This window comes from Tinamus guttatus, unplaced genomic scaffold (genome assembly GCF_059628265.1).
Source record: "Tinamus guttatus ecotype Peru unplaced genomic scaffold, ASM5962826v1 Tinamus_guttatus_pri_ptg000171l, whole genome shotgun sequence".
NCBI classification, from domain to species: Eukaryota; Metazoa; Chordata; class Aves; order Tinamiformes; family Tinamidae; genus Tinamus; species Tinamus guttatus.
Genome location: NW_028288705.1, coordinates 1149205 through 1173357, shown reverse-complemented (window position 1 = coordinate 1173357; position 24153 = coordinate 1149205). Strand labels below are relative to the sequence as shown.

General features: G+C 36.9%; 1 protein-coding gene across 2 annotated transcripts; it reads left to right on the top strand.

Moving 5' to 3' along the window:
• Positions 1-691: 691 nt before the first annotated feature.
• RAB3IP (RAB3A interacting protein) lies at positions 692-23398 on the top strand. 2 transcript variants are annotated; one of them, XM_010217256.2, is made up of 10 exons: positions 692-964; positions 1160-1421; positions 6940-7035; positions 9599-9676; positions 10049-10252; positions 15196-15324; positions 17249-17361; positions 20325-20424; positions 20517-20586; positions 23089-23398. In XM_010217256.2, exons 1-10 carry the CDS (start codon positions 714-716, stop codon positions 23169-23171), a joined length of 1386 nt encoding a protein of 461 aa, XP_010215558.2. In that variant the 5' UTR covers positions 692-713; the 3' UTR covers positions 23172-23398. The 2 variants fall into 2 exon arrangements, with proteins under 2 accessions (XP_010215558.2, XP_010215559.2); XM_010217257.2 differs by lacking the exon at positions 6940-7035.
• The last annotated feature ends 755 nt before the right edge of the window (positions 23399-24153 follow it).

Below are 24153 nucleotides of genomic sequence, written 5' to 3'. Positions count from 1 at the left end.
CTCACTTAAATGAAACTTAAGATAAGCTATTCATGTTTGTGTTATAATAGAAAAGCTCCAGAGCACAAAACTATGCTAGTGTTTTCTTCGTAAATTGTTTGTTCAACTGGTGCTGATAGTTCGAAATAGAACAGATTTCTGGAAGTAATAGAAAAGGATATTGCTGTCCCCTTTCATCCATGCAAGGTCATTATTGTGCTTTAAGTTTGTGCAGTTCCTTAGATGATTCTTTTTGTGTGTGTACTGAAGGGGAGAGAAACAGAAGAGAAACAGTAAACAAATCATCTTGCTGTCCACAGTAAAGTCTACCTTTCTTTCCAAATGTACCTGATAATGGAATAAAACAGCTGGTTTACCACTCCAACTATTGATGTTTACATGGTATGTGTGAAACTTGAGATAGAACACATGTTTAGCAACATTCTTTCGGTTTAAGATGTTCAGAAAGGATTGAACTTTAGATTTCCATTCTTGACACTTTCCCTGTGGTTTAACAAATAATGAACTGGACATACATGCAACAAAATGCAGGTAATATTATGTCTTGATGCTTTTGCAATATTATTCTATGTTTTCCATTATATCATGCAATATTCTAATCACATTTTTAAAATTCAAATTATGATAATTATCAGATGTAATTAAATATTTCCTGTTTGTGTTCTGATAATATGATTATTTAATTCAGGGTTTCATATGATGAGGCTTTTATTATGGCCAGCGACCCCTTGGAAGGCTTTCATGAAGTGAACCTCGCTTCACCTACTACACCAGATCTTCTTGGAGTGAATGAGTCTGGGACTCAGGAACAAACTACCTCACCCAGTGTTATCTATCGACCACATCCTTCTGTTGTGTCCTCCACACCAATCCAACCCAATGCATTAAATGTTTCTGACCTTCCCACACAACCTGTTTACTCATCTCCCAGACACCTGAATTGTGGAGAAGTATCAGGTGTCAGGTAAGTAGTGTGCATCTGTTTAATTAAAATAATCATGTTTATACGTAGAATCTGCTGCTTTTACTAAAGACATAATTTAAACTTATTTGTAACCTTAAGCTGTGTTTAAGGGTACATTCAACACCATTAATGTCATTTCTAGAATATTTCTTCTTAATATATTCTTTAAATAAAGAAATATCACTTTCTTTACAGCATCAATGTTACCGACGCAGTACCTTGTGCTACCTCTGGACTCCAGGGTGGGTCAATCAATCACAGTAATTCCAGAAAGGAAAGCAATAATGCAGAAAGAGAGTTTTTGCAGGGTGCTACAGTAGCAGATGTTGCCGAAGGAAGCGAAGATATTTTTGGGTTGAGTACAGACAGTTTATCTCACTTACGGAGCCCATCTGTACTGGAAGTGAGAGAAAAGGGCTATGAAAGATTGAAAGAAGAACTTGCAAAAGCTCAGAGGGTAAGGCTTGTTGTCTTGTATTCTCCTGCTGTTTGTTTTTTCAAAGTGTTTCTAATAGAATAATAGATGCACTAGAAGGTGCAGTCTGAATCAATTTATTATAGAATTATTGCAATGTAGTTACTTTATGTAAAGTTATTCTGAGTGTTTGCAGTGCAAATGTCCTAAAAGTATTCCCTGATACCTTTTTTCTACTGCTCCTGCTACTCACCATGGAAAGTTTTGGCTGCAAAATGTGGTTAAACTTGTGTTTTTCTTTCAAAGTAGGCCACTCCTTCATTCTAACATTTAAGAACAAGAATAATCTTCTGTCATTCCACTGTTATTTTAGAAGTACTTATAGATACTGTTTATGTACCTCTTGAGTCTTCTCTCTCCTACGCAATAGAAGTGTAGTGTGTGTCAAGGAATATTGAAATGTTTTAGAACACAGGTGTTTATGATGTATCATAGGGATGCCTGCGTGTGAAAGATGCAATAAAGATGTCACTGGTGTTTTTTGGAGTGCTATTCCACCACCTTTCAAATTGAATATGCTTACCTTTAAAGACACTGTGACTCAATTTATTAATATTTGTAAAGCGCTTTATCTTGTTTGGATGGAAGATGCTATATAAATACAAAAACATTATTTATTGTGTTTACATCCTTCAATGCTTAAAATTCCTCATTGATTTTTATGCTGTCTCTGTTCATGCCCTTTACTTTCCCTACATGTTTTCCTCTCTGCATACGTTTAAGCTCACCCTATCTTATGTTTGAACTTGTTTTCCACTGTACTTGTTTCCTCTCCCAGTTGAATGTTTTCATCACTTCTGCCATAGTTGTGTTTGCCCTTGTTAATGTGCATCTTAAATATGGATTCTGATACCACTTCTGTTGATGTTTTATCTCAGTAGTTGCTTCCTTCTGTGAGGCATTTATCTGGTTAGCATTTGACCAGAGACAGGACACTAACCAGAGCTAAGTTTGTGGGCTTTTCATGTGAATATATAATCCTAGCAGTGAAACTTGAAACCTTAGAAAGCAAGAACAATTAAATTTTAAACTTTAGAGAGCTCTCTAGCTGTAGAAAAATAAAAATGACAGTTAACACATGCAAACTTCAGCTCAGATCTGTTACAGTTCTCCTTTGAATAAAATAACATTTTATTCTAGTCTATACTCACTTGTCTTTTAAACAGAAATGTTTCCTGTTTTCTGAAACTTGTGTGGGTGATTGTCTAGTTCACAACTCATGCTTTGTTAAGGTAGTTAATAAGGAAAGGGCATTAAAACTGTTTGAACATACTGTGATAAGTATTTTTCAAACACTTTACATGTGCCTAACAAGTCATTCAACTCTAACTTGAATGTTGATTTCAAAGTCCTTGTTACTCCTGAGCCCATTTGATTTTTTTCTCATCAGTGTTATTCTGGATGGATAGATTCCTTTTTGCATGTCTTCTTGAATTGTCACTTCCAGAATTGTTCAGTAACATAGGAGTCATGGAAGAAGTATTTAAACACTGTACAATAATATCCACAACTACTTCTGTGATGTTAGCTTTTTTCCACTTCCTAGTTTAAGAGCTAGCTCTTTCTGTATCCATTTGCACTGCCTAAAAATGCATCTGATTACTTTCTCCAAAAAGTCATGGCTGTTCATGGCTGTGTGTCCACCCTGCAGTACTGATGTAGGCCTTGTGGTCTTGAAACACTTATTTCCAAATATATACCTGTGTTCAAATGAGTATCCAGCTTAAGAATCTGCAGAAATGTAGTCCTTAGTGCCTGTGTTTTAGCTTGTTTTTTAAGTGTTTTTTTCATTTTTTTATGACTTTGGACATTTTTTAATTTCTGAGATTTGTTAGAAACCATGAGAAAAACGAGAATTACAATTGGCACTTGAATTTTTGTGGGTTCATTGAGCCTTGAAAACTTATGTGCTTCCCCAGGGTGAGCACAGTAAACAAAGCTGGTGTCTTGTGTTTTTCATTTGTTCCAAATGCCTTACCCAAACTATAGGCTGTTACCATATGTAATTTGTTGCAGTTGTGTTTGGAAGGGAAGCTATAAAAGAATAAAGGAATTCTGAAGCTTATGGATTCATTAGTTGTTTTCTTCATGTCCTTGCTTCCTTGAATGAAACTTTTAATATATTCTATTTTTATATTAAGAATAAATGTGAAAAGAACCCTACATCATACACATGCACATATATAAAAGTATGGTTCTTGAACAAAATACACAGAAACAAAAAAAAATGCCGCTTTAGTCATGCTGTGTATTTTAAGACTTCAAGCTTTACTATTTGAAACAAACAGCATCACTGACAAAACGGCAGTGTCTGTAAATCCTCCAGAGATTTCTTTGTGTCTTGGTGAGGGGGAATACTGTCTACTTCCAACTAGTTGATTTGCAATTACAAATCCTATCGTAAGATTTGGAGAAAGGTTAGATAACGGTGGTATTAGGCATGGTATTTTATGAAAAGCATCCTCTTAAAAACTAAAAATTAACATAGTATTTTCACCACTTTTTGAACCCATTCATGTCTTAAAAATACCACTTGTCACTGATGGTGTTAGCCCTCATGTCTTAGGATAAGAGCAGTCTACCAGAGACTATGGTTATAAATAATAAAATACTTCAGTTTGAGAATTAATAGTTTTCTACTTCCCTGCCATCTTTAGAGTAAAACTTACAGGTTGGCTGACAAGTGAAACATTTTTTTCCAGAAATAGGAATTATGGGTACTTTTCTGCTATAGTGAAAGCAAGAGGCTCTTCTATGATTTTAAATATAACTTCATATAACTTCTGTCTTGTGTGTTGAGTGAAGACAAGTCAAATTTGAAAGTATTTAAATATACCTATTTTGATAACTTCGGAATTCAGCAGTATTCTGCTGTTTTGGTTTTAGATGATTTCTGTAGAAAATTGCTGCATTCTGGATCTTCTGCTTCTAGTTCTGAACTAGATCCAGTGTGATTCTCTTTAATTTAGAATTTAAAACATTACATGTTTTGAAGCAGTATTTTGCATTTGTTGTCTCACTAGTTCTTTTTAATGACCCACCCAATGAAGATCAAAATGAACAGTAAAATGACTATTTAAGATTTTTTAAAAACTTTTTTCATTTTTCTCAGGCAAGTTAAAATGGCTATTTGTGTTTAATAATAATTCACCTTTTCAGAATAGCCCTGTGGGAAAGACTTCAGCATAGATGAAGCCTGGCACCCCCAGGTGCCTGTTCCGCTTCCCTGTTGTGCGTGGCTGGAAGGTGTTCAGGAACAGCTTTCAGACATGGGCAGCAGTGCTGGCCGAAATAGTTCTAAACTTCTGCTTTGGATACTCTGTTTCTTGCCTGCTTAAAAAACATCAACCCAAACTATTAAATTTGTTTGAAAAAATAATGTGTTTTATTATGCTGCTCCTGAATCATGTCCTGGAAACTTGCCCAATACTTGATGAATACAGCAAAGAGAGCCCTGAGCAATAGGCTGCATGGTGTCATCTTCTCTGTTTTCATTAAGTAGTTTTACTTGGCGGCCTAAACTTAATCTAAGTCCTGACCTGGATCTTAATATAGCTTGTTTTTAAGATATAGTGGTGTGTGTAGTGTTTCTTCCACAAACCAGTGGAATAAACTGACAAATTAAGGTGCTGATGTGCTCTCCACAAATGTAGAAACACACGAAACTTGTTTTTAAGGATATTTCTTCAGAATTTGTCATTTCCTTAAGAACCATATTGTACATGGAAAGATTTTAAATCTACATTTTTTTTTTCTTTTTTTCTTTATTTTTTTATCTCTTCCCCAGTATTTCTCTTTCTCTTTGGTTTTCTATGTTCTATTTTCTTTTTCTGTATTTACTTGTCTTTTTGCAGGAGTGTTTGAGGGGAGAATAGCTAATTTGTACAGAACTGTAGCTAGTAAGTAGGGGCTGTGGAAAAAGCATTATTGTTTAAGTGGTGCCTTTCAAAATAGCTAAAAGGCTGCATATGGAAACTGAAAGATCAAAATGGCAAACAAGTAGAATAAAATGAATAAAAATCATTTAAAATGCCTGAAGTTAACCCCTTCCCCCTAAAAAAAAAAAAAAAAAAAAAAAAAAAGAGAGAGAGCGAATACTTTGAATACTACTTAAGTCTAAAATGGTCCTTAAATGCATGTCAAATCTGGGAGCTGAAGTCTGAGAGCACCCTTCATCTCAGTGGAAAATCTGTTGCTAGTCTTGCTGCAGAAATTGAAAGCAAGACCTAGTGTCACCATTCTACCTGCTCCCAGGCAGAATGTAATTTTCCATATAGTTGCATGAAAGGTTTCTCTGTCATGAAGCTTTTGGGAAAAATGCTAATTACCTCCCAGCAACACGCAGGAAGCAGGAGATTTTTGGCCCTTATTTTTATGACTTTGTACTGACTGCTCTCCCAGAGTTTTCTGAAGACAGCTGTGTTCCTTAGGAGCTTCTGGAGGCTTGCGAAGCAAGTTCTTGCTGGCGTGCTTTTGAGGTCTCTGACGTTTCAGTGATGGACTTGAGGCCTCGAACCTTGCATTTCAGGCATGGTGGTAGTGCCAGAGCCATTCTGGTAGGGTAGAGGAAAAGAGGGAAGGACTAGATGCAGTGGAGAAAGGGAGTTATGTTCAAAAAATGCTTAAAATGGGTTTACATACTGCTTCCCACCCCCTGCCTCCTTCCCCATCCTTTTCTGCCTTATGGGAGATTCCAGGGTTTAATGGATGGTAAAGAGTAGAGTAGCTCCTATTTCAAGTTTTCTATCAAACTTTTTGTACTTTCATGCAAAAATACTTCTTCCCCCGCCTCAAACTTGGGAGAACTCTGATAAGCTGGGGTATAACTAGCCTTTATATTGCTGAAACTGTATTTACGTTTCACAGTACAAGTAATACAGACAGGCTTCCTTTATCTGTGTTCTAGTGATGCTGAAGACAAGTAACATATTCTGAATTTCATTAAACTGCTCTAATTTGATTTCTGTATCACTGCATAAGCAATAATTAGAATATAATTGGAGTGTAATTTTGGAATTGTATTAGTTGTAGGGAGATATTTATAATAATGTATATTTTAAGATTCTGTAAGCAGACCTGAGACAAAAGCTATTTTCAGAAGGTTGTTTTTTTTAACAAGTACTCAAAAAAAAAAAAACACCCTTTATGTTAAGGAACAGGTAAATAGCAATAGTTGTATTCTGCCACTTTCAGTATTTAGTTTTCCATATGCTAAGCAGAAAAAGCTATTGTACTTCAGAATGTTATGAAAATTCTGACATTTAGGTTAGATGCTTTAGACTGGCCTGGTAGGTTGCTATATAGCAGGAATAGCTATACATGTGCAGCATTAATTTTATTGCTTCTAGTATTAAGATTAATATTTTGAAAGGCTTTGTTTAGCAAAGGTTGTATATGTTCCTCCTCTTTTTATTTATTTTTTCTTCCCCTTGTGGTATTAGCTTTAAAAGGCCAAATAATTACTCTTAAGTCAGAATAAATAACTTTCAATTTTCCATAGGAGCTGAAGTTAAAAGATGAAGAATGTGAAAGGCTTTCTAAAGTGCGAGATCAACTTGGACAGGAATTGGAAGAACTTACAGCTAGTCTGTTTGAGGTTTGTTGGAGTCTTCGATGTGATATACTTAAAGGAGGCTGAGCCAGATATTTTATGTAGAATCAGTGTGTTGCGTGCTGATTTTTTTGCTACAATGAGCTTATAAAGGGATTTGTGTCCTCCAGACCAGTGTGTGTTGAACTAGAGGCTGAAGAGCAAGCAGTAGATTGTTTTTTATTTAGATGAAGGAGACCTTGCTGAACTTGTCAACTGCTTAGATGCTAAATGAAGAAAATAAGGACAATATATTAGGAATCTTAGAACTATCTTGGCTTATTTTTTGACATAACTATTTTGGTACAGCTTCTCTGTCTGTCAACAAGGCTGTCTAGATTAAAGACCTAAATTTGGGGTTGCTGTGGTGGCTAAACACAAAATCAGTTTGAGATTAATGGAGGCAGCACAGTACATAACTCTTCATGCTTTCAGCTTTTGAATTTTGGGCCCGGCAGCATGTTACTCCTACAAACTTGAAAAGAAACATGAAACTTTGAGTAATGTACCAGGGTGGACATGGTTGCAAAGTGAGAAGCCTGAACTTTAAGTGGGACCTTTTCATTTGAGAAGAGGACAGTGGTGCCAGTAAAGTTTGTGATCTTGCACCACATTTGGAGGGGAAAAAAAAAAATCTGAAATCCGTCCTAGAAGCAGGATCGGTTGCCTTTTTATCATGAAATTCCTAGAGGCTAAATTGTGATACACACAACTGTCAGAATAAATTTCAGAATGCAGAGATGCTCTAGACATTTACAATATTATAAGTATTGTTTTTCATTATATGCATAGAGATATAACATTAGATATATTTTAGAGTATTTAAACCTATGATATGGTGTTGGTATGGAAGTGCTATCAGAAACTGAAAGATTTTAACATTCAAAATCAAATTACAAAATGCTCTGTGGGTTGGCTACACATCGTATTTCATCAATCCAGTAGGGCAAAGTTACTTCAATCAAAGTGGCTTTGCAGTGTGGGGAACAAGTAAAGACTAGAAATATGCTTTTTAGTATAATATATGTGTATTTGGGGGGAATTAAACTGGCAAAGAAAATCTTGGGCATTTAACTATACAGGAATAAAAATAAAATTGCCCATGAAATTTTATATTAGTAACACTTCATAACATAGATCAATGTATCACTTAATCTGCGAATCTATTTGAAATGTAACACATTAGTAATGATAGTTTGATGAGTTTTAATTATTCATAACTCCAACTGTTATGGGCATGTCACTTGCATATTCTTTGTCATTTGTTTTCACTGAGAGTCTATAATGAAAGACACCATCGTACAGTCTTGATTTTGCACTGGGATCTATAGCCCTTGGTTTTGTGTTTTATTCTGAGTCTCACTAACTGCAATGACTGTATAAATGGATGCTGAAGCTTATATGACTGTATCCCAGTGGAGGATCCAGACTGTTTAGCACAGCTGGGGGTATATGTTGTGTGGTTGCACTGTTAGTGTTGAGGAATGTGACATGCACTGCTTTGCTTTCAAAGGAGCATCGCTAGACAGAAACTGCATGGTCAGTGTTAAATGTATCTGTACACATTGTATAAATGTGTATCTTCACATCCCTGCATGTGTCCTGTTATTTAAGACACTTACAAACTCATACTATACACTTGTGTTGTATGCCAGTGGGAGCCAGATCTTTTGGTACCATGATGTATTAACTTTTGTTTTATTTATATAGCGTCCAGATACGTGCTAGGCGCTTTACAGATATAAGAAGGATCCCTATTCCAAGTAATTTAGCCAGTGGCACTGATCCTTCAGTTTGTGTTGCCTCAGTAAATGCTGAAAAAGAATAGTAATTTGATCGTAGGCAGCAAATTGTTGGATCTGGGCCTATGCAAATTCTGCAGACAGAAGGATTAGAAGTAAAAGGATGTTTAAAAAAAAATCCCTAGTCCTTTTACACTTTTTTTCTTGATTTATTTGCTTGCCTAGATTTTTTTAATATTTCCTTTTCTGTTCTATTTAAGAAATGCATGTTAATCCATAAAGTATTTTTAGCTTTTACGTTGCCTGTTTTACTGATGATAAAAATGCAGGCTTCATAGTCCTTCGGCCAGTTCCTTCATGCAGAAATTATAGATGACAACTAAAACTGTTCTGGCCAGAAGAAGGGGGCAGCCCCTTTAAAGGTACCATTGTGCCTCTGTTGTTTTTGTTGCTCCTGGTTTGAGTCTTTCTCTTGAGGGATCAAGGAACTTCACTTGGCAGCCACTGAAGCTTGATGGAGCTTGGCATTCCTGACAGGTACTGTTTCTGCCAGAGGTGGGTTAGCTGTGAATGGGTGGAGTTGCTCGTTTTCTCAATCTGGGCTTAGGCCAAGGGAAAGGAACTTAATGTTTCAGTGATGAATCCAAATTGATACATTTGCAGATATTTTGGGAGTACAGAGCTATTCTAATTCCAGTGGATTATTGCACAATTTATTAATCGTAAGTAATATCCATGAAGCAAGGAAGTAGGATATACTCCTTAGTTTAAGTGGATCTTTTAAACTTGTGTGAATTATTTATGCTATTTAAACATTTTTTTTGTAGGAAGCACACAAAATGGTTAAAGAAGCTAATGTCAAACAAGCTGCAGCAGAAAAACAGTTAAAAGAAGCACAGGGAAAGGTGAGGGTTTTTTGAACTTTCTTGCTTTGTATTTTCATGTAGTTTTGAATCTAAATGTGAATGGTGAAGACATAAAATGAGCCTTGCATGTATGTATTTTAAAAATATATCCTAAATTGCTTATATACTAAATGCTGCCTAGACTTATTAACAGACGGATTTATAACAGGCATTTCAGCAGCATTCTCATGCTCCAGGTGCCTAGGAGCCAGGCTTAGTTGCAGTGTGCAGTTGCATAGGGATGTGTGCTAGTACTGCTGGAAAATGAAGTCTTGATTTGAGTGAAGATAACTAGAAATTGTTGAGGGATTCAATGTATTTGTGCCCTAATATGCTCTGGTCTGTTAAGGACCTTGTATTTTTATTTTCTAGATCGATGTCCTTCAGGCGGAAGTAGCAGCATTGAAAACTCTGGTCCTGTCCACTTCACCAACATCACCAACGAAAGAGCTTCAGAGCAGTGGAAAAACTCCCTTTAAAAAAGGACATGCCAGAAACAAGAGCACAAGCAGTGCTATGGGTGGCAGTCATCAGGACCTCACCATGATGCAGCCAATTGTCAAAGACTGTAAAGAGGTAAGAGTGCAAGGAGGGTTTTTTGTTGTTGATAAGCTGGTTTTATTTATTTTTTAATCACAGTAAATTTGTATGTTAAATCTTCATGTAGTGCTGAATACTTTCAGATATTTTTGTCATTAATGAAAGAAAGATTTTCTTAAATTCCAATAGCTGGCAATTTTTCTGTTTTTTTTTTTTTTAGTTTAATTTTTGGGAGGAAAGGAATGAGGTAAAATTTAAAATATTTGAATTAAACAAAAAACAATATAACTGAATGACAGTCCTCACCAAAGCTTCTTAAACTAAATTGTCATAGGAGAGGAATTGTTTTATAGACCACTAATGGGTGAGAAAGGGAGGAGTGGACACAAAGAAAAAATCAATAATAATTTGTTAGAGAAGTGGAGGAGATTTCCCAGCTAAATTTGGTAGATTTGCCAAACTTTGAGGAAATTTACCAAAATTTCTCTTAGAGACTTTTTGATCTACTTGTAAATGACATTGAAAATGGCCCCTCAGAATATTAATAGCGAAAAATGCCTGAATAGTTGAAAAGGGGGATCTCATGGTACTGATTGGGTCGTAGCAGATGAAACTGAAAATCAATAACTGAAGAATAGAGTAGCTAGTGAAAAATGCAACCCTAGCAGACATGCAGTTGTTCTCTCAGAATTAGGTGCATTTCACAGAAAAAAAGATAAAACAACTGGAGTGTCTTTGTGGATAATTCTCTGAAAACACCATCTATGCTCAGCTGAAAACCCCCATATCCTTAGAAGGTGTCAAAAAAGGAAAAAATAGCAAAGCCAAAAGCTCTTTGCTGCTGTACAAATATAGTGAACGTATGTGTCTAATTCTGCATGCAGCTATGATATGTCCATCTCAGAAAGAATATAATGAAAATATGAAGTGTGACATACATGATCAAAGCTACGGAAGTCCTTCTGTACGGAGAGAAATGAGGGCTCCCTGTGGTGAGAGACACATCTGAGGTAGAGCAAATATCTATACAATCACAGGTGACATGGGGAAGATGAATGGTGAACGAATATTAGTTATTACTATTACTAACACTCTGGAAATGAAAATGAAGAGTCAGCACAGATCAAAATTATAGAACTCATTGGCATAAAGCAGTGAAACTAATCTTATGTCCAAAAAATATAAATGATTCAAAATGTAATCATGCAAACTTACAAAAAGAAAACAAAAGAAAAGGTACGTAGAAGATACAGGCATGATTTTTGTTACAGGAAACTTCTAAACCACTAATGACTATAAACGGGGAGGCTCTAATTGGAGCAATATCCCTGTCTTGCTCTGTAGCTAGTGCTCAGTCATTGCTGGCTGTCATCAGAGAGCGTAGTGGGCTCAGTGGATCTTTAATCTGATTCCCTGTGGCCAATTTTATACTTCGGTTTGACTTCTGTCATTAAGCACACTTATGATATATGCCTTGGAATTTAGAAAAGGGGAAGATTTTCAAGGCTGTGTTCAAAAGCATTGCATGCTGCCTGTGTAGCTGGGATACACAAAATGTTTTTCATTTCAATATTGAATCTTAGTTGCACTTGAGAAAGACCCATCACTTTGTAAGCATCAGATTGAGGTCATGACTCAATGGTATTTTACATGTGCAGCAAAGGTGGGAGGGAATGGGTTCGCCCCAATTTCCTGTGCAGAGAAAGGGTTAAATATGAAGCACCTGTAGCAGAAGGCCCAATCTGCCTGATCAGTATTTCTTTATTTCGGTCTTTTATATTTCCCACATAAGAAAATACTCTGAGGTTGATCCAGTCTGCTTGAGATAGGTGACTGTCTCTCCTAGTGACAGGCTAAGGAATCAGTATGAAATACCTGGATTTTCCACCTACAAGGAGTCAAGTCTTTCTTCTGGGCAAGAATGCTTAATGGAGCAACAAGGGGCAGAAAGGGCCAGACTGCCTCTGGCCTAGGGCTTCGGACTTAGGCAGGAGGGACTTATGTTCCCTACTGCTTTATTTTATCTAGTACTGTGTGTTTTTGTCTCTCTGCACTATCCTCAGAAGTGGTTTTGTTTATTGTTGGCCTAATGTGAATGTATTTCTGGGAGCTGGACCTGGAACTCCACCTCTGTCTCCTTTTTTTCCACCAAATATTCCCACTACTGCATTGGTTCCCCCCTCCCATGCCATTTTCCTGGTGTCCAGAGTGGGTGTCAGAAGGAATGCTCTTGCCCAGGGCAAGCAGTGGCCTTGTCTCGGCTGCAGGAAGGGTGACTGTGACACCCTCACAGAGAGTCCAGAACCTGGAGTTTCCCCTTCCCAGGCACCCGATGAAGCTGTGTCCATGTTCATGATTCTTTGTGGAACATAGGCAGTGTCCAAGTGACTGTCTACCCTAAATTGCAGGAGAGACAAAAAGTGACAGATTCTCAGGCAAATGCTACTGAGCATGGATATCCTCAAGGATAAGTAGATGCAGGCATCAACAGGATTTAAGCCAGGTGAACATCTGTGTGCAGGCAGGTAATGTTACTCAATATAAATGCTGCTAAATGCATCAGTTTTTTTAAAAAAAGAAAAAAAAACATACAGCACCCACAAAATATAGATGAGAGAGGAAAAGCATTAAATTATGTTCATGGGGAATTTTTTCTAAGGTAGCTTCATTGTAAATCATGGGCTTGGGGGAAATTTAGTTAAATATAGCAAATAACCAACACCGTTAATGAGAAATGCATCTTAATGCTTAGACTTATATACAACAAACTGAAAATGGCTTCTTTTCCCCTGCCAATATCTCTTGGTGGTGTTCAATTTAGACAGACCTGAGATGGGCTTTTAGATGGGGAAATGTTCCCTTGGGAGCAAGTTACACCCATTGAATTTCATTTATACAGTGAGTCTGGTGACTTAGCAACCAGAGCACTTATGGATTCAATTAATTAAGATTTTTTTTTCTGATTATACCTGAGTGAAAGGCAAATGGGTCTAATAGTAAATAAATTTGCCCATCTAATTTTTGTAGGTTTTTTTCAGTTTCTCTCTTCTCGAAACAAACTCCATCATTTTCTTTTACATATGTATTTTGAGGAGTGCTGAGAGATTAGAGAAAGGGAAGTGCATAGGGAAGAACAGAATATGGAAGGAGGTTGTGTCAAGGAGTATACTAATCTTTTTAATCGGATTATCCCTAGCATGAATTATTTTTGCTTTGTGTCTCATATACACTACTTGCTTTTAATGTTACAAGACATTAAAATCACACTTGGTTTCTAAGATGCATATTGTAAAACCGGCATTAATATTTATTGGTGCCTTTTAAAAAAAAATCTTTCTTCCAAAATACGTTTAATGCTCACTCCCTCTTTTTTCCTCTTGGTTTTTATCTCTGTTCTCTGTGTAGTGGAGAGCCAACCTGAGGGAGGAGTCTGTGAAGGCAGCAGTATTAGGATCTTCTTCTCCTGTCTCTGTTTCCTCTGTGCTTACTCTCTGCCACCATTTCTGTGGACATCTCTATTTTCTCCCCAACCTTCTATTTCCTACCTTTGCTGTATCTCATTGTCGTTTTTCATTCCTCCTGCTGGTATCCATTCATATAGCTTTAGATCACTCCAACACTGTCACCTACGTTTGGATCTCCTTTTTGCCAGCAGACTCCCATAGTGGCCTGCAGGGAGCAGAGACACAGGTCTGGGCTTTGGAGAGTGTAGTGCTGCTGGAGCATAAGAGAAGGATTTAACGAGCAGTTAGAGGGCAAAGGCACTGAAGATGCATGCCAGCAGTCTCAAAGCCACTCTGAGTAGCCAGTGCACATTGGAATAACTGTGGTTTTATGGGGACTGGAGGAGCGGGTGGCTTATGTTGGTGTTTGACTGTTTTAATTTGACCTGGGGAGGGTGCTTTGAGAGCAGCCTTCCTCCCTGGGCTTGCCTCATGCTTTAGAGCAGCCTTGGCACTTGATGAATAGGATTCTTGTCAGGTGAAGCAAAACTTGATACTGGGCTCTGCGAGTGCCCAGTGGGTACCCAGGCATTAATGGGCACTCACGCTGTGGGTTGGCTGCTTCCTAGTGGAACCATTGACTTTAATAACAATGATCTAGTACCTGTCTCAATACCAGGCTGGGTAGGTGCCTTCCCACCACAGAGATAATAAAACAAGATATTTTCCAAGTGGATAAAACCACCCCTTCCTGATACGGAACATGCTTACCCATCTTTTTCCAATTCAAATAACTGCTGCTTTGATTTATTTTTTTTTTTATTTAGTATTTGTCTGTAGACTATAGGAACTCTGAGGAAGTCAGCTCACAAATATGGAGCCCAGCATGAAGCCAAGTGAATGTCCTGTCCTCCCTGTTGCAGGATAGTGTAGAAGGAAGCTGGACTTCAAGATGTAAAAGGGAGCATAAGAGTAAAGTTTTAAGTGATTTGTGTATTGAATTACAGTTTTCCTTTGTTAGTACATTTATTGTTAAATGCATATTCTCTTTTTGCATTTAGATAGCAATGTATTATGTTCAAATGCTGTGATACTATATAAAATGTTTAGAATTGCTTTTTTTGCTTTAGATTTCCTTGCTTTTCTGTGACTCACTAAAAGAGGGGAACTAAAAGTGTAATGAAGATGTGCAAAGAAGTAAATTACTGGCTTTTGTCTGTTAAACAATAGCCGTACATTTCAAAGCTATTTTGGAAGCTTAGAAAATGAGGAAGAAGTAATTAGCTTGTCATTAGTGTCATGGTGACCAATGAAAGCACTAAGTCTGTCTTGCAAATGGGATGTTTTGAATTGCTCCAATTTAGGAGAGTGGGTTTAAGAAGGTGCTCACAGCTGAGGTTATGATAGCATTATTTTACAGTGCAATGTAAAACTCTTAGTTTTAATGCTTATTAGTTATCTGTGGATGTTTATACCTTTTCAACACCTGTGTGATAACTACAGTACTAAAATATATAAATCTTTTGTGTGTTTTAGGCTGACCTGTCTTTGTATAATGAATTCAGATCTTGGAAGGATGAGCCTACTATGGACAGAACATGCCCTTTCTTGGACAAAATCTATCGGGAAGATATTTTTCCATGTTTAACTTTCTCAAAAAGTGAGGTAATATAGTCTAAATGTCATCACTGACATTTTTCCTTTGAGTATCTTGTAAAAAGCCAATAATAAACTGCAGTAAAAATACTTTCATATAAAGCATTTTTTATTTCATTGCAGTGGAACAGCTTACAGTGAACTAGTGTAGTATGGAGTATTAAGATAATCATTTTTTCCTTGCTGTTTGCTATTCTAGATAGAAACTTTTCAGCTAGAGGCTGGCTTACCCCTTTTTAGACTTTACAGCAATCTGGTTGAATCTGCTGCTTGTGGGATGAATGGTGCGTGTTCCCCTGGCAATTCAGAGATACATTTTTGTAGAAATATTGTCCTATTGCTGTCTCTGCTTTATATAGAGGGCAGTAGAGACCACAGTATATTTGATTTTGTGGGCATGTTTTCTCCTTATCAATGATTGCAGCTGGAAAACACAACCTGGATATTTTCTTAAAAGGAAGTTTGAGTTGCAGGAACTCAGCTTTGGGGTTTAATATTTAAGAAGGACAGTTTGGGGATTTAGTCTTCGATGAAAATAGTGACGTGCCTTTTTTTGTTTGGGATTTCCCAGCCCCCTCAATGTGAATGGAAGTCTGGGAATGAGGTGGAACTGGTTCCAGCTACAAGTTTTCTACTTGGTCCCGATTATTGAGTACCTTTTTATAAGAGTATGAATAATGAAAGATTTCTTTTAGTAACTGAAAGACCTTGCATGGAAAATGCTGTATTTATTTCCATGCTAATTCATTATGGTTGGCATAGAGCATCATATGAACCTCTTGCACTGACAAGTTTACCTTGTTACTGTAGGAGTTGATTTGCTTCTGCAGGGTATATAACTAGGCCATCCTGTTCTTATCCCAGCAACTTCATTTGCTTGTTTCCATTTCAGTGGTGATACAAGTGCTGCAGATTTGTATCGCCTCTCGAGGAAAGAGTGAGGCTGCTGGCATTTGTCCCTTATTATCAAATATTGCTTCCAGATGTTGTGCGTGGAGTGACCAACTCCTGTTTTCCTTTCAGTATTAACTCTGGGCAGTTAAACAACAAATTGCATATGTTATGCTTTTGAATAATTGGAAATGCAGTTATCTAACCAGCTGGAGCATTACTTTAATTCTTGGTGGTCTCTTGTGTGCATGTGTACTGTTCTGCTTTGTTTTTGAAAGGTGGCAGAGAAAAAATATTAGAACTATCTTAATTCTAACTTAGTTTTTAAAATATGTATGGTAGACTATCTGGCCATACTTAAACAGTAAACGTAATCCTTGACATCTGCTGAGGCCTGGCAAACAACATGTTTCTAATGTCCAAAGGCTGTGTGTTTATAACGAGTTAACATCAAAAAGCATTGAGGAAAGCTGCCCTTGGTCTCCAGAAGATGACTTTTTGCTAGTTCGCTGCATAAAAGTTGCAATTACCTATTGTGCTTTTTTTCTCCTTAGTACTTAGTTTTATTTCTTTGAATGTACTTCTAAAGCTATATTTCAAGAACTGTGACATAATTTCCTTTGTGCAAGATAAAGAAGGCATTTTTTCCCTAATAAAAGTAGAGTAATTTTAAAATAAATAAAGTTCTGTGCCATGTCCAGTCTTTGACAGAACCACTGCTAGTTCAAATGTACATGTTGTTTGGGCTTATGAGGAATGCATTTATTGTACAGGTAATAGTTGAAACATGTTTGGCTAAATAGTCTGCTGTAAAGACAGGTGTCTTGCCTTGTGGAAGGTGCTTATTTATTTGGAAGGCAGAATTTAAACTGGAATCTTGGAATGGGGCCTTTTTGACTTTGCTTGCACCAGTATGTGAGGCAAATCTGATCTTTTTCAGTTTTTCAGTATTTCTGGCATTATAGAGGCAGAAATATGTCACTAGTTTGAGAACGATGCCTAATGCTAAGCTGTCCTAACTGCTTTCTACCTTCTTTTGCAGTTGGCTTCGGCTGTTCTGGAAGCTGTTGAGAACAACACGTTGAGCATTGAACCTGTTGGCTTGCAACCTGTTCGATTTGTGAAAGCTTCTGCAGTTGAATGTGGGGGACCAAAGTATGTTAAGCTCCTAGACAAAAGGGAAATCTTAACCCCTTTGAGATACTCAAACTCTCGGATTGAGAAAAGTGCTGTCAACTCATCACTTCATTCAAATGTTTAACTTGTAAATATTTTCTAAAATCAGAGGTATCAAGATTGCTGTTACAAATTTTTTGGTGGGAGAGGAAACAAGGAGTCAACCCCCCCATTCCTTCTCCCCCGCCTCACCAAAAAAAGAAAAAAAGTTAAATGACAAGAGGGAAGGTTATGAAACTGGGCTGGTTCTAGTGGACCAGGCAAGACCTGGTGTGAAGGGAGCTGATGAAGGCTTTGGAGTTAGGTGGGAGGAATGTGGCTGAGGCAGGAGTGCTTTGCTGGGTGTGGAAGAGAAGGGAGGGATTTGTAGTGCGTGTGTTAGAGTAAAGAAACAAAGCCAAGGTCAATCCGGAACCTTTCAAATCTTGAAAAGGTCTGACTTTTTGATTGAAAATCTTTTGGGCAAATTGACATGTTTTGGCCAAACTCAATTTTCTGATAGAAAATTTCCATCAAAATATTATTTGGTTCTGCTTGGCATGAGATTGCTTCTTTCTTTTTGTTCTCATACTCCTTGTTTTTGAGTTCTCAGCATTTGTGAGGAGACAATTTTTAACATGCTTCAAAGAAAATTTTTATTCTTCCTTTTAAAGAAACTACTTAAAATGAAAATTGTCTTATGGCTTAGTCTTTGATCATTTCTAGCCTACAAAATTCAGCGATTCATATATGCTTCAAGTTATTCCTGCCACCAGAAGGTGCTTTGAGCTCTGTCAGCCCCTGCTCTGAGTGACCCACCACAACTAATGGAGCTCCTCAAGGGATGCTGGTGCCAAGACGTGTCCCTGTGACCTGCGCTCTGTGAATGCAGTGTGGAATAGACAGACAACCAGCAGCTATTAAATAAGTCACGTGCCATGAAAGGGCAATTGGCAAATTGGTCTGAAATCGTTGCTGTTGAAGCAGTGCCACTGCGTCTTATCTTGAGGAAATATTCCCTTGAACCATTGGACTCATTTGCATCTTTTGTCCTAAGATAAATTCTTAGTTAAAGCTTATGTAGTCCTTAAACAATTGGCTGGCTATGGATTAACTTTAGAGGTGTTTATGTATGAATTAAACTTTAGTTACTTCAAAGCATATCAGAAAAGTAAGCTTATTTCTTCCTTTTCCAGCCGTCATTTAGTGACAAAGTTTTGGTCTATTGCTTGAGGATAAGTAATAGGTAAGGAATATGCAGTATTTCAGTGTCATTTGACAGCAATTGTGCTTTACTTTAAATATCATTACTGGCAGTTAATGGGAAACAGGTGTTCCTGTTTTCACTGAATTGGAATGACAGTTTCACATTTATGACTTTCATTTAAAAAATATTCCTTTTAATTGAAAAAATATTCTTTAATAGTAGTATAGTATAGAAAAACACCATAAATAAACTAGAATAATGTTCTTAATGGAATTAATGGAAGTAGCGTGTAATGGCCCAACAGCAAAACAAGGCAGGGGAGGGCAGGGAGTTGTGCTGGCAGTGAGGAAGGTTCATACATGCCGACATGCAGGCAGCATTCTCTGACCCTGTGGTGATGTGTGCTTCAAGTGCTGCCTTTGAGCGAGACAGCTGGGCTTCCACACAGGGCTCCAGGAGTTGTCCCCGTGGGGAACCAAGCCCAGAGCTGCTCGTGCTCTGAACAGTGCAGAACCGAGTCATTAGCAGTGTGCCTTGCCAGTGTTTAATGGGATGTCTTGGAAGATATAGGAGCTAGTTTTATAGCTAGGAGGAAAAACAGGGTCTATTTTCTTAGCATTGAAAGCCTTTCTGTCTTGAAAAAGCTTGACCGAAATGGAGATCAGCTTGTGTCACCTACCACAAAGTTTCTGGGATCCATGTGCTGCTGCCAGTCCTCCTAAAGTGCTGTGGAGAGCCAGCCACCTGCACTCTGCTGCTTCACTGCGTTTTACGTGCTTCTCTGGAGCAGCTGCTGGCTCTTGGAAGGCCTCTGGCCACAGTTTAGAAGGGCGGAAGCTCAGTGATTTTTGTTTAGCTTTTGAAAGGCTGCTTGTTCTTTGACCCTCTAATTTTATGTGAGGTAGCAATGGAAGGGAGAGGAGGCAGCAGCTTTTAGAATCAATTATACAGTGGGTGCCATAGCAACCTAGTTCATGGGAGATGTTGCAATGTAGAAATTCCAAATAAATCAGCTTTCTGGAGAAAATGTCTTAAATTCAGTGTGCCCTTTCTCAGAGTGGCTTCTGGAAGAATTTCTGGTTACTAGGGACCTTTCCTTATTTGTGAATGTGATACTTGCAGTACACCAGAAAGAGCAAATTTGATTATTTTCCCACCACTTTTTTTGTAATGCTAATAGAAGGAACTATGGCTGGACTGTCTGTTTTCCTTTGCCGAAATTCTTTAATACTCGGAATGTAAAGTGCAGTTTAAATTTGGGCATAAATGCAAAGCTGGTCTTAAAATGCATCTTGCACAGCCTTTGGAAAATTGTTATTCTATAGGGCTGATGTTTTTGAGATTAAATCTAATATCAAGCAAAAATCTTCTGTTTAAATATTAGCATCAACTGATAATGCAAACTTTGTTTCATGTCTGAAGAGCTAGAGAAACCCCATTGTTTCAAAGTTGTCGAGCTACCTTGAACCAGTGAATATGGGAGTATATGATCAGAACTGAGTAAATATGCAGGAGCTAAGGAGATATTTAAAAGTGAAAATATTTCATGATGCACCAATGCAAAACCAAAATTAATCCTTGTGAAACCTGAATAGCTGGTAGCCAAATGTAACAGTAACTTATAAAATGAAGTCACAGACTCAGGTACCTATCCCAATATAAAGTGGTTCCAATATTGGAACCTTATACATGTGCAAGTATGTAGACATTAATGTCAGAAGTGTTTACTCAATTATGCAAATTTTATGTTTTGTAGGAAATGTGCTCTCAGTGGACAAAGTAAGTCATGCAAGCATAGAATCAAATTAGGAGATTCAAGCAATTATTACTACATTTCTCCTTTCTGTCGTTACAGAGTAAGTAGGTTTACTCTCATTACATTTTGAATGGTAGTTATTTTTCCATACAGCATATGAGATTAATTGTTGTTATTTTTATATTGATTCAGATCACGTCTGTGTGCAACTTCTTTACATATATTCGATATATCCAACAAGGACTTCTGAAGCAGCAAGATGGTAAGTAGTAAAAATATTGGAGTAGCAATTTAAACAGTGCTTTTTGCCTAAATCTTACACCTGTGCACAACACTGACCTGACATCACGAGTAAACCATATGTTTGTATCACTGTAATTATCAGAATCTGGTGATATCCCTCTGCTTCAATGAACCTTTTAATAGCAAAGAAAATAATGATTCTAACCCCCTGTTACAACTCCAATTTTGTTCAGTGAGAAGTTTTATTTGTGAAGAATTCTGTGATGGGAGGAGTTAGGAATAATTTATTAAGTACTGTGTGGAAAACTAAGGTTCTTTCACAGAAAATGGAGATGTTTTAGGTTCAGTCTTCTCCCGCCCTTTTATTTCAGTACCTCATTTTAGCCTTTCAGTTTTTGTTTTATTTTGTTAATGCCTGATACCGACCTCCAGAATTTTGGTTGTAATTAAATGTAATTTCATTTGAAAGTGTTGGGTTGTCTAAACAGACCGAGAACCTTCAGCCTGGCTTGACCTGAGTGATTTCTTCCTTTTTTATTTTCCATCAGATTTTAAGCAGCTAGTTAGGTGCAACTGAGAAATAAGCTCTTGATCTTTGCTGTGGCATTGCAAAGTCTCCTGATCAGGGCTCTGTTAGTAAACCTGAAAACTAAATTGTTAGTAAACTGCCCATTTAAACTCCTGTCTGTGCTAATGATTCAGAAGTTTGCTCAACTGTGCTGTTTTACTTCAGTAAAATGTCCATATAAAAGAAGCTGTCTATGAAAACATATTAATTGTATTTCTAGGTTACTTAATTATAGAATTTAAAAATCTGTTGCATATTGGAGTTGTAACTGTTGGTCTTCATTTGCGAGGCTCTTTTTTTGTTTTGTTTGTTTTGTCACTAAAAAACTAAAATTATTTAATTGTGTTTAATTTGTACACAATTTAATCACGTTTCATGTCTAGATCAATGAATAGTCCTTACCTTTGGTCCAAGTTTTTGTTGAAATACACCATACCTCTTAGGCTTGTAGATTTGCTTAAGGTTTTCAGAAAGTGAAAGAAGTGCTGCTAGCCTTTTGTTAGTAGTGTCATTTTTTCTTAAATTTCTTTTAAAAAAATGACAATTCTTTAGAACTCAGTAGTGCTTTTGGAAAGTAAATTAAAGTAGCATTATAAAGTTTATGGCTCTCTGTTTTTCACGCTGCCAGTCTCCGAGTCTATGTAGACTTGTTTCATCGAGAATTTGGGTTGGCCCCACTGGTCCAAATAGCCCCACTTTGATCTGCGTTCCCTATAGTCTGTCCTGAACTTCTCAGTTCAGGATTTTGGCTACATCCAAGTGCTTTTTTTCCATTTCTAGCATGAAGTGACAAATTGACGCATAGTTGCTGAAACACATAATGCCATTAACTTTCCTTACAAAAGGGAATTATTTTCAGTGAATTCATCAAAAATCCACTTGTTTCATAAATGAAATGGTTTTACGGTGTTCAGATCATTACTTTGTCTAGGAGGACCTGTGTAGTTTCAACTGAAAACTTCACTAGTACTTGAGATCCCCCCCCCTTTTTTTTTTCTCTTTATCAAGTAGTCAGTCTTTTCAGTATTATCAGAATTATTTATTCTTGAAGTTTTGAGTTAAATAAGCTTTGATGTTCCCATTAAATTATTATTTTTTAAAAAGCATTCAGAATTGTGTATTTCAATGACACCTTTAGAATTTGAGCATTCATGATGATTGTCTGCATTATATATTGCATGTGCTTCCATTTCTATATCATGTCATTTTTGAGGCACATTTCATTTTTTGCAAAACTGTTTTTGAAATATCATAGGAAAGACCTTGCATTCTTGTGCAGAAATGAAACTTTGAATTCCCTATACATCGTAGTAGTGACTGCACAGAAATTATAATCTTGAGCAGTTACGTAGTTAATAACTTTGATTTGTATTACTGTGCCATTTGGAAGCTCGAGGGATGCACAAAGTTTGGCATAATACAGATGATAATACAAGGTCTTTTTTTTTTTTCCTTCTCCAATTCATTGCTGCAGTCAGATTACTGGGAAAAGGAGGGAAGAAATATTACAATTTGGAGTATTTCAACAAAGTTACAGGTTCTGTGATGAAACAATTTTTGCTTATCCTACGAATTATAGTATTTTTATTGTGTAGGCACTTTAACTTAAAGGAAATTAGAATGATTGGCAGCAAAGTCAAAAATTGAGAATGGCAAATAATTACTACTTGTTTTTTTTAACTGAGAACAAAATCCAAATAATTTTTTATAGGACCATCTTTTATCATCTTTGGAATATTATCAAAAATATTTTTTTTAACAAACTTTGAAGCCAACCAAGCAATAATAGCTGTTGTACATTGATTCTTGTTTTACGGATGTTAATATCAATTCTGAATTTTCTGTAAACATCAGGATGTGCTGCACAAGGAAGCAGTTGGGATATGTCAGTTGAAATGAAATACTCATCACTTCATTATGTTGATGACATTTCTACCTCTTTTGTCATTTTAGTGGATCAGATGTTCTGGGAAGTTATGCAGCTGAGAAGAGAAATGTCCCTGGCAAAACTTGGTTACTACAAGGATGAGCTCTAAATCTTTTTACTCTGCGCATGCATGAACTTCATTTAATATACATAACTCTGAAATGGCTGAATCCTTTTTGTCAGTTGATATTTATTTCCACAAAGTGGGTCCAAGATTTTTCTCCTTTTGCAGATTGCACTAAGAAGTACTGTGATTGTTTTAAACTGACTAATGCTGTATATGCTTACATATGATAGATGAACAAATGTGGTAAGCACTTGCAGGTGTACTAGTGATTGTCAAGCAAACCTTCTGATTAAATAAATGTTAGTCTGAAAACATTCTCTTCCCCTTCAACTTTCTTTCAGTAGTTTATTTGTTGTTGTTGATCTTGCAGAAAAAAAGGGGGTGGGGAGGAAGGCAGAAAAAAAATCATTTTAAAGAACATCTAAGTTGCAATATTTCATACATCAACTTTCCATTGCTGTTCTCTCACCTTTAAAATATCCTTTAAATGAATTTCTTCAGCACGTTGACTATAGTTCTCTTGTAATTTTACCACTTTCTTCACACACGCCACTGGCTGCAAAAGGGAACCTGAAAAAGACCTGAAAATGTCTTTTTAGGAAGAATGTTCTTTGATTGAGTACCAGCTGCCCGCTGATTAGGATACATGGAGCATGGCTGTGGTAAACTGCTGCAAAAGAGCCCTTTGGGAAAATCGGTAGTTTCTTTTTGATCATGACAGCCTCTTCTCAAATATCATTATCATTAAAGCATTAGCAGGTGAGCTCACAAACATCAAAAATAAAGGCAAGTTATTACATAGTTGTTTCTCAACAAAAAGCATCTTCATGGTTACAGTTGTTTTGTTATAAGGGATTCCAGACCAAAATAACATTCTGTCACTACATCCTCCTGGAAAGTTTTCCATTTTTATTTACTTTTAGAAAGTGAGCTGTGAAATTTAATACCATACATGTGTTGCTTGTATGCCACCACTGAAACCACTCTGTGAGAGTTGGCTCTTGCCAGTCATTTCAATGCGAAA